This window comes from Arachis hypogaea, chromosome 5, assembly GCF_003086295.3.
Source record: "Arachis hypogaea cultivar Tifrunner chromosome 5, arahy.Tifrunner.gnm2.J5K5, whole genome shotgun sequence".
Classification (NCBI taxonomy): Eukaryota; Viridiplantae; Streptophyta; class Magnoliopsida; order Fabales; family Fabaceae; genus Arachis; species Arachis hypogaea.
In genome coordinates, this window is record NC_092040.1 from 10,291,245 (window position 1) to 10,301,652 (window position 10,408).

Below are 10,408 nucleotides of genomic sequence, written 5' to 3' on the forward strand. Positions count from 1 at the left end.
TTCAACCTTCAACCTTCAGCTTCTCTAGTCTCCAGTCTCCACTCTCCTCCCATAGACCATAGTCAGTCTCACTCAAGACCTCAGCCCTCACGCTCGTTGACTCGGAGTTCCGTGATTATGTCGACCTCAGCCCTTACCTCAGCACTTCCATCGACCTCAGCCCTCACGCTCGCTGAGTCGGAGTTCTATCCTCACCCCTGACGCTCACTGAGTCGCAGCTACCACTGCTGCTCCATCTAGCCGTCGTCGCTGCTGGTCTCGAACCTGGGCTCCTGGGTCTTGTCCTCTCGCTGCTGGTTTCACTCTCTGGGTCTCTTTGTCTGTCTTCATCACCGTGACACGGCTGCTCCTTGCCTCCTTTGTCTTGGTCCTCGCCTCCTCTGGTTAGTTTTCTAGCCTAGGGTTTGAGATCAGAGATTTAGGTTTGTTTGTTATGTTTTGTGTTGTTTGATATAGGTAAATTAGGGTTTATGGTTGATGATGGTTATTTGATTATATCTGATGCAGATTCAGAAATTATTTGCTGTTTTTTTGTGTTGTTTGATAATGGTTTTGTTTTGATTATGGTTGATAATGGTTGATATTTGGTTCAATCTGATGCAGATTCAGAAATTGTTTGCTATTTTTTGTGTTGTTTGATAATGGTTTTGTTTTGATTATGGTTGATAATGGTTGATATTTGGTTCAATCTGATGCATATTCAGAAATTATTTGTTGTTTTTTGTGTTGTTTCATAGTGGTTGAGTTTTGATAATGGTTGATAATGGTTGATATTTGCTTCAATCTGATGCAGATTTAGAAATTGTTTGCTATTTTTTGTGTTGTTTGATAATAGTTGAGTTTTGATTATGGTTGATAATGGTTAATATTTGGTTCAATCTGATGCAGATTCAGAAATTGTTTGTTGTTTTTTGTGTTGTTTGACAATGGTTGAGTTTTGATTATGGTTGATAATGGTCGATATTTGGTTGGATTGGATCTGATGCAGATTCAGAAATTGTTTGCTGTTTTTTGTGTGGTTTGCTAATGGTTTATTTTGATTAAATCAGATGAGTTGATACTTGTTTTATTTCAGAAAATATGAATTCTAAAACTGTGAGTAACCTTGTTACTGCTGGAGTTGGTTCTGAGGCTGCTCCGGTCAAGGTTGATGAACCTAGTTCAAAAAGGCTGAGACCAGCAACATCCGATGTTTGGAATTTTTTCAAAAAACTCGGTACAGATAAGGATGGAGTAGAACGTTCTGAGTGTAAAGGATGCACGAAGGTGTTTAGAGCTGGAGGTAAGCGATATGGCACTTCTACTCTAAAACGACATCTTGATAGTTGTACTCAAATTAAGCATGAAGATATTGGTCAGACTATAGCAGAATTGCAACTTAAAATGGGTTCACTTAAGATTGATTCAGGAGTGGCTAGAGATATGTTTGCTTCTTATGTAGTTGCTGGGGATAAGCCATTCAATATGGTTGATGATAGGAGATTTAGAAATTGGGTGAAATATATTAGTCCAACTTTGAAACTTCCTTCTAGGAATACAGTTAAGGCTGACATAGTGAAAGTTCACAAGAGAGAAGTTGCGAAACTTTAAAAAATTTTAGTTTCCATTCCAAATAGAATTTTCTTAACATTTGATCTTTGGACTTCCAGTACCAATGAGGGGTTTATATGTTTGACTGCACATTTTTTTGATGAGAACTGGAAATTACAGAATAAAATTCTCAATTTTTGTCATATGCCTCCTCCTCACGCAGGATTTGAGTTGTCTTCTAAAATCTTTATGCTTTTGACTAAGTGGAAAATTGATAAAAAGATTTTTTTCCATTACTTTAGATAATGCTTCTTTTAATGATACTTGTGTTGAACACTTGAAAAGTACTTTGGATGTGCATGGTTCATTGTTGTGTGGTGGTGAATTCTTTCATGTTCGTTGCTCTGCTCATATTTTAAATCTTATTGTCCAAGATGGAATGAAAATATGTGGTGATGCAGCGCATAAGATTAGAGAGTCTATTAAGTATCTGAGAAAATCTGAAAGTCGAATGGCTAAGTTTAAAGAATGTTTTGAAGATATTGAGGGACTTGAGTATACGACTGCATTATGTTTAGATGTTCCTACTAGGTGGAATTCACTTTATGCAATGCTTGCAAGTGCTATTTCATATAAGAAAGCTTTTGAAATGTATAAATTAAAAGAAGCTGGATTTAGGGAGTATTGTCTTTCATCAGATGAGTGGAGAAGAACTGAAAAGATACGTGATTTCTTGTTACCATTTTACGAAACTACCAAGTTGATGTCTGGAACTTCTTACCCAACATCCAACTTGTATTTTTTACAAGTTTGGCAAATCCAGCTTATTTTAATGAATAGTTTGAAGAATGATGAAGTGCTTATAAGGAACATGGGAGAAAAAATGATGATTAAGTTCAAGAAATATTGGGAGAAATACAATGTTGTTCTTGCATTTGGGGTAGTTCTTGATCCTAGATTTAAACTCAACACTTTGGTTCATTGCTATAATGAGATTGATCCTATTAGTGCTAAAGACAAAGTGGAGCTTGTGAAGAGTAAGTTATACAAGCTCTTTGAGGTTTATGACCACAATTCCTCTACAACTGTAGAGAGTTCTTCCCAACTTTCAAGTAATTTTTCTCAAGCAACATCTTCTGCAATTGGAACTCAGCTTATTAAAATTGTTGGTGTAAGTATTTTTATCTACTTGGTTATATGTATTTTTTATTTTTCATGCTTTTTGATTCATATATTGTTTGCAATGCAAAGGATTTGATGTCTCGTAATCAAGAAGTTGAAGTGAAAAGTGGAAAGAACCAACTTGATATTTATTTGACTGAGGCAACATTATTTTGCAATGATGCAATCATTGATGTTTTGCAATGGTGGAAAGACAACCATCATCGTTTTCCAACACTATCACTAATGGCACGAGATTTGTTGAGCATTCCTATTACTACCGTGGCTTCAGAATCTGCATTTAGCATGGGTTCTCATGTTTTGAATAAGTATAGAAGTCGTTTGTTGCCAGATAATGTTAAAGCGGTGATTTGCACCAGAAATTGGATACGTGGATATGATGATTTTGGTATAATTATATTTATGACATACATACTTGAGTGATTTTGAACATTATTATGTACTATTTTTCTAATATATTTATTTACTTTTTTCTAGAGGAAGATAAAGATGAGGAAGATATTGCAAAAGGAGAAGGCTGTTCTTCAAGAGTTGGTTCCAATGATGTTATTGACTTACATGAAGATAAAGATGAAAATTAAGTATTTCAATTATGTTTAATTTGCTTTGAAGACTATTTATAATTATGTTTTTGGATTTTGGATTATATTTATTTTGTCTATGGGACTATTTATAACTATGTTTTTGTATTTTGGATTATGTTTATTTATTTTGGAGACTTTATATTTAATATTTGCATTTATATTGATTTAAATAGAAGATATGTCCTTATAAAAAAAAGTTTGGGCGGGCTTAGCCAGCCATTAGACGGGGCGGGCTTCCCCGCCTGCCATCCCTACCAAGAAGCTCATTAGGGCAAGGTACTATTGGCCGTTCCTGATGTCGGATGCTCAAGAATTTGTGAGAAAGTGCAAGCCATGCCAAGAGAATGCTAACTTCCACAATTCCCCAGCAATGGAGTTAAGTTCAATGTTGGCATCGCAACCTTTCGCCCAATGGGGAATCAATCTCTTAGGGTCGTTTCCAGTGGGTTCCGGGCAAGTCAAGTACCTAATCGTGCCAATCGATTACTACACCAAGTGGATCGAGGCGAAACCGTTAGCCAGTATATCTTCGGACAACTGTCAGAAGTTCATGTGGAGACAAGTGGTCTCCAGGTTCGGAATCCTGGAGGTCGTCATCTCTGATAATGGGATGCAGTTCGTGGACAAGAAGTTTGGAGAGTTCCTCTCGGGACTAGGAGTCAAGCATAAATTCTCTCAGTGGAACACCCACAGAGTAATGGCCAAGTGGAAGCTGCGAATAAGGTCATCCTCAATGGCCTGAAGAAATAACTAGACCAGAAAAAGGGTCTTTGGGCAGACGAGCTCGCCTTGATTCTATGGTCGTACAGGACGATGCCTCAATCTTCTACCAGAAAAACCCCGTTCCGGCTTACTTACGAGGTCGACGCGGTCATTCCGATTGAAATCGAGGAACCAAGCCCGAGGCTGGAGAAAGATTTGATAGAAGCGGTGGAGAAAGATTTGATCGATGAAACGAGAGCGATGGCCTATTTGATAGAAACGGCGCTAAAGCAAAGAGTATCTTTAAGGTAAAACACCAAAGTGCTGAGGAGGAACTTCGTACCAAGCGATCTGGTGTTATGGAGAAATGACATCGAATTACCGACCCCGGGAGAAGGCAAGTTGGCAGCAAATTGGGAGGGCGCGTACAAAGTAAGAGAAGTACTCGGCAAGGGAGCTTAGAAGTTGGAACAGTTGAGTCGGAGCGAGGTACCCAGAACATAGAATGCGGTGAACTTAAAAAGATTCTACCCTTGAAAGGTGACCCAACGACTTAACCGGTTTCTCCTCTTTTGTTCATTCCTGCTCATTATTCTGTCATCTGGTTTTTGTTGTCTTGTTTGCTACCTTGTTATCTCACTTGCTACCCCGTTTCATTTCATTATAAATACCATGAACATTTCATTATCCCATTTTCCTTATTTTAAGGGTTATACCTTTATTTTTCATTACACGGTTAACCAGGATTGATCACCCCGGAAGCCCTAGTTGGTACAAAAATACCACAAGAAAAATCTACCGCCTACCGGCCAAATGATAAGGCTAGAAGATAGCAAGTTTCAAATATTTTCCAAGGATAACTAATCGGCCTATGATATAATATAAAAAGCCTACCCGCAAGACGATAAAGAGAATAGAAAGCGAATGTTTTCCAAAGGTAACTAGTCGGCTTAAAACAAATATAAGGTGAGTCATAAGCGCTACCAAACGAGGGTAATACATCGGCCCAATAAGTTAAAGTATTATAAAACAAGGGCAACATATCGGCCCGACAAGTTAAAGTGTTGTAAAACAAGGGCAGCGCCTTGGCTCAAAAGAAACAAAAAGTCCGACAACAAAGTTATAGAACTATATGCAAAGTAACAGATAACTACTGAGGAGCTCCCGCTTTCTTGGGGATGTCCACGATTTTGCCATCCCGAACCGTCTTGAAGGCCCCAACTAAGGAGGGATCAAGATCGGGTGCCAAGACGGCAATCTGAGCTTTGATCCCCTCCTCGGTTGCCATGACAACCTTCCTTCCATCCCTCACGATGTCCTTGTTCTTCCTCTTTAAGAAGGCGACCTCCTGTTGGGCGACCTGAGCTGACCTCTCGACCTCGCCATGTTTTTCATCCAGCTCTTTCAACTTTTTCTCTAGCTCTTTAACCTTGGCTTCAGCGGAGATAGTCTGACCCTAAGCAGTATTCAAATCCTTAGAAAGGGAAAGGTCACGCTCCACCAACCTGTTGATTTCAGTAGCATCCTCCTCTGCTTTCTTATCCTTCTTGGCAAGTTAGGTCTTGAGAGACCCTTCCCGGGCCTTCAGATCGAAAATATCCTTTTGGGCGGCACGAAGCTTTCCCTCTAGAGCCTGATGCTGGGCCAAAATGGGCTTTGCCTTCGGGAAAATGGCAGCAGCTCGGAGGAGGCTGCGATAAACCCACTTTGCCTAATGGTGCACGAAATTGTAATCACACTTTTGCAATTCTGCACAACTAACCAGCAAGTGCACTGGGTCGTCCAAGTAATACCTTACATGAGTAAGGGTCGATCCCATGGAGATTGTTGGCTTGAAGCAAGCTATGGTTATCTTGTAACTCTTAGTCAGGATATCAATAATTCTCAGGTTTAATTGTGAAAAGTAAAAGAACATGAAACAAATACTTGTTTTGCAGTAATGGAGAACAGGTTGAGGTTTTGGAGATGCTCTATCTTCTGAATCTCTGCTTTCCTACTGTCTTCTTCTTCATGCACGCAAGGCTCCTTCCATGGCAAGCTGTATGTAGGGTTTCACCGTTGTCAATGGCTACCTCCCATCCTCTCAATGAAAATGTTCAACGCGCTCTGTCACAGCACGGCTAATCATCTGTCGATTCTCAATCGGGTTGGAATAGAATCCAGTGATTCTTTTGCGTCTGTCACTAACGCCCAGCCCTCAGGAGTTTGAAGCTCGTCACAGTCATTCAATCCTTGAATCCTACTCAGAATACCACAGACAAGGTTTAGACCTTCCGGATTCTCTTGAATGCCGCCATCAATTCTAACTTATACCACGAAGATTCTAATTAAGGAATCCAAGAGATATTCACTCAATCTAAAGTAGAACGGAGGTGGTTGTCAGGCACACGTTCATAGGTGAGAATGATGATGAGTGTCACGGATCATCACATTCATCAAGTTGAGGAACAAGTGATATCTTAGAATAGAAGCAAGCGTAATTGAATGAAAAACAGTAGTAATTGCATTAATCCATCAAGACACAGCAGAGCTCCTCACCCCCAACCATGGGGTTTAGAGACTCATGCCATAGAAGATACAATGAGAAACGTGTAATGTGTTATGAGGTGAAGATACAATGTCAAAAGGTCCTATTAATAGTGAACTAGTAACCTAGGGTATACAGAAATGAGTAAATGACATAAAAATCCACTTCCGGGGTCCACTTGGTGTGTGCTTGGGCTGAGCATTGAAACTTTTTATGTGTAGAGACTTTTCCTGGAGTTAAACGCCAGCTTTTGTGCCAGTTTGGGCGTTTAACTCCAATTTTTGTGCCAGTTCCGGCGTTAAACACCGGGAATTCTGAAGCTGATTTGCAACGCCGGTTTGGACCATCAAATCTCGGGCAAAGTATAAACTATTATACATTGCTGGAAAGCCCAGAATGTCTACTTTCTAACGCAATTGAGAGCGCACTAATTGGGCTTCTGTATCTCCAGAAAATCCACTTCGAGTGCAGGGAGGTCTGAATCCAATAGCATCTGCAGTCATTTTTCAGCCTCTGAATCAGATTTTTGCTCAGGTCCCTCAATTTCAGCAAGAAATTACCTGAAATCACAGAAAAATACACAAACTCATAGTAAAGCCCAGAAAAGTGATTTTTAAATAAAAACTAATAAAAACATACTAAAAACTAACTAAAATGTACTAAAAACATACTAAAAATAGTGCCAAAAAGCGTATAAATTATCCGCTCATCACCTAAGCAGTAAGGTCCTCCTCTCGAAAGAATTCCTCGGTTCCTAGGAGGAGTTGAGAATCAATGACTCTCCCAGCATCAAAACTTCTTTCCATCACAGTCAGGCCCTCCCTGGCAGGTCCCTTTCGTTTCTTAGGATTGGGTACGATAGTCAAGTCGGGATCAACCTCGGGGATAGCCTCCTGCTCTAGGATCGGCTCCTCAACAGCCGCGCTTTTCAGAGGTTGTTTGGCCTGAGCATCCCTGGAAGGCTGGGAATTGCCCTGACCCCCTGCAGCAGCTTGGTCGCTCCCTTCGCCAACGGCATCGGAACTCGAGGAGTCCGAATGGGTAGCCAAGGAGTCATCGTCATCACTTTCGAGGAAGTGGACCATAAAATCGGCCATTGTGGTCTTTCCGTCAGCCATGGAAACTGCAAAGAAAGCACAAGTGAAGTCAGACAACAAGTCAGTAATTAGAAACACGGGAGAAAATGAAAAGGAAAGATCTGAGAAAATAAGGTGATAACCTACTGAAATGGGCCCTACCAATTTCCTGGTCCCCCGTTACTATATGAGGATTCAGATTTTTAGAACCAAAAATCACCAACAATCTGTCGGTGATCTGGCGGTTCTCCTCACTCATCCCCTCGTAAGTTTCCTTTATCAAGTAGTCCGAGCCCACCCCGAAACTCCAGTAAGTCGAGATCCTTCTTTCTCCCTCCAGGGTAAGCCAGAACAAGTGATGACCCTGGGCAGGCCTTACTTTAAAGAAGGTGCTCTTGAAGTGATGAAAAGAATCTTCAAAGAAACCAAATAACCTATGGCCTTGAATTGCCCGTAAAAACATATACCCCTTCTTCATCTTTCCCTCGCGAGAAGGGTTCGTTAGAAGAAAGAGATAGAAAAATACGTTTATGGAGGCCGGGATCTCTAGGTATTCACACACCAGTTTGAAATACCGAATGGCGGCCGATCTGTTAGGATGAAGCTGTGACGGGGTGACGTCGCGGTAGTTGAATAGCGACGTGACAAAAGGGGAGAAAGGAAACCAGAGACCCAGCATGGTGAATATAGGCTTGTACACCCACAACCATTCGACTACCCAAGGGGAAGCTATATTTTTATGACATACCCTCTCACGATCACCGGGGACATAGACCTGGTAGTGTGCTTCCTTGGGACCACCTCCACATAAGGAACTCGTGTCCCAAAGAACCTGGAGCTCCTCTCTAGTTACCTGAGCCGGTGTGTCCTTCACATCCAAGGTCACCCAGGCGTAAAAATCAATAACGTTTGATGCTGGTGGTCGCGCCATACCTACAGTGGGGCACCACTCAAGTTGACCCGGGAGATTGCAAAGTCGGAAAATAAACAAAATGGATCTGCGACTAAGTATATCACTAATCCATGATACCTGCGCTAGTATCTAAAGCCTGAATTCACTAAAGTAAGAAATAGACACCTGAATGGTACACCCCTAGCAACTACCTAACGCGGACTATGCAGATTCAAGTAAATACGAACCAAAGTGAAAAAGGAGAGTGGCATGCATTGATCCATAGAATAACTATAACCAAAGAGTAGTGCAATAAAAGTATTAAAAGAAGCTTACCAGGAATATATGCAGAGGATGTAAAAAATAAAAGCAAGGGGCGGGTAAGGTTCTCTCAAAACAAGAACAGTACAGAGGACGAAGCAATAAATGGAAGCAAATGAGAATGTGAACGAAAATGTGGAAGCAAATGAAAAAGAAGAAAAGAAAGTTTTGAGAAAATCATAATGGTAACCGTAAAAAAAGGGAGCGCAAAAAGGCAGGAGCACACTAGTCTTTTTTCCTGGGTTTTCAAATCAGTCATCATGAGCATTAAATGCTCAGCGTGAAGGTCGAAGCGACATGCCATGCTACGCGTGGGGGCAAAACACGGGCACAAAGTCACGTCCTCCACCAACGCGCCAATCACCTATTTTAGTGATTAATGCGTTAGGGGCACTATTCCGACCCAGCCCACAAGCAGATTGGGTTCGGGTATCCTCCACGAACCGACCCGACGGGTTCTCCAACCTGCCAACTCACCTCATTCCCCTACCTCATCAGAGCATCTGGACAGATAAAAAGGAAGCTTCCAATAAAGAGAGTCTGCACGTGTGGGACACACTCTAGTACAGACTATATAAGGGGAAGGCCCTACCCCTCCCCCCAGGTATGTCACCTACTTTGTCCTAATTGCCGCCTCTGGTACAGACGCTAACTTGAGCGTTGAAGTCCTTGTAGATGGCACTCCCCCCTCATCAGCTCGAAAGAGTCTCATCCACCTTCCCTCTGGAGCTCTTCAAGGCCAGCATCCAGCAACCCACCAATTCTTGAACTCCATTTTACTAGACCCGTTTTGGATCTGAGCAACCGAACACATATTTTTTGTAATTTTCGGACAAAAATAATGATAGATTTATTTATTAGATTCTTATATATATATATATATATATATATATATATATATATATATATATATATGTATGTATTTACACAACAAGAAAAAGGCATATTTGTAACCAATAAAATTGTTACAAACCGTCGAAATTTTGAAACAAAAGTTTTTTGTAACAAAAAAAGGGGCCATTGCAGTAAGTCCCGTTACAAAAAGTTTTTGTAACGAAAAATGGAACTGTTACAATTCAATACGATATTTTGTAACAATTTTTTCTGATACAAAAAACCAGAAGCCGTTACAAAAGTGATAACAAATTTTGATCTTGAAGGTATTTTTCGTGACAGTCTTTTTTTCCTATCAAAAAAATTTGTTACAAAATGTAACATGATTTTGTAACATTTTTTTTCTTTAGTTACAAAAGCAAATTAATTATTTTGTAACAACTTTTTTTATTACAAATTACATGCATAATTTACTAAATTATTTTTTAAATTAACTAATATATTAACGATTTTAATAAGCAAGTTTACATGTATATAATATGCAAAAACATACATAAGTCAAATAAGATCCTTTTAGCTAAAATTGTTTTGAAACAAAATAACATTAGTGAGTACATTGATTAGTTCAACCAAAACATAAAAGTTCTAACATAGATTAGTGTCTCAATGCATCAAAACATTCTTGAGCCCTCAAGGTAGCATATGGTCACCATTTCAGCACTCCTGTAAATAAGAAAAACCGAAACAAAAAAGTTAGAAA

At 40.1% G+C, this 10,408-nt stretch overlaps 1 protein-coding gene across 1 annotated transcript; it reads left to right on the forward strand.

Moving 5' to 3' along the window:
* Window positions 1-1,969: 1,969 nt before the first annotated feature.
* LOC112803247 (zinc finger BED domain-containing protein RICESLEEPER 2-like) lies at window positions 1,970-3,293 on the forward strand. Its single transcript, XM_025846757.1, has 3 exons — window positions 1,970-2,701; window positions 2,782-3,100; window positions 3,190-3,293. The coding sequence occupies exons 1-3, from the start codon at window positions 1,970-1,972 to the stop codon at window positions 3,291-3,293; spliced, it is 1,155 nt and encodes a 384-aa protein (XP_025702542.1).
* The last annotated feature ends 7,115 nt before the right edge of the window (window positions 3,294-10,408 follow it).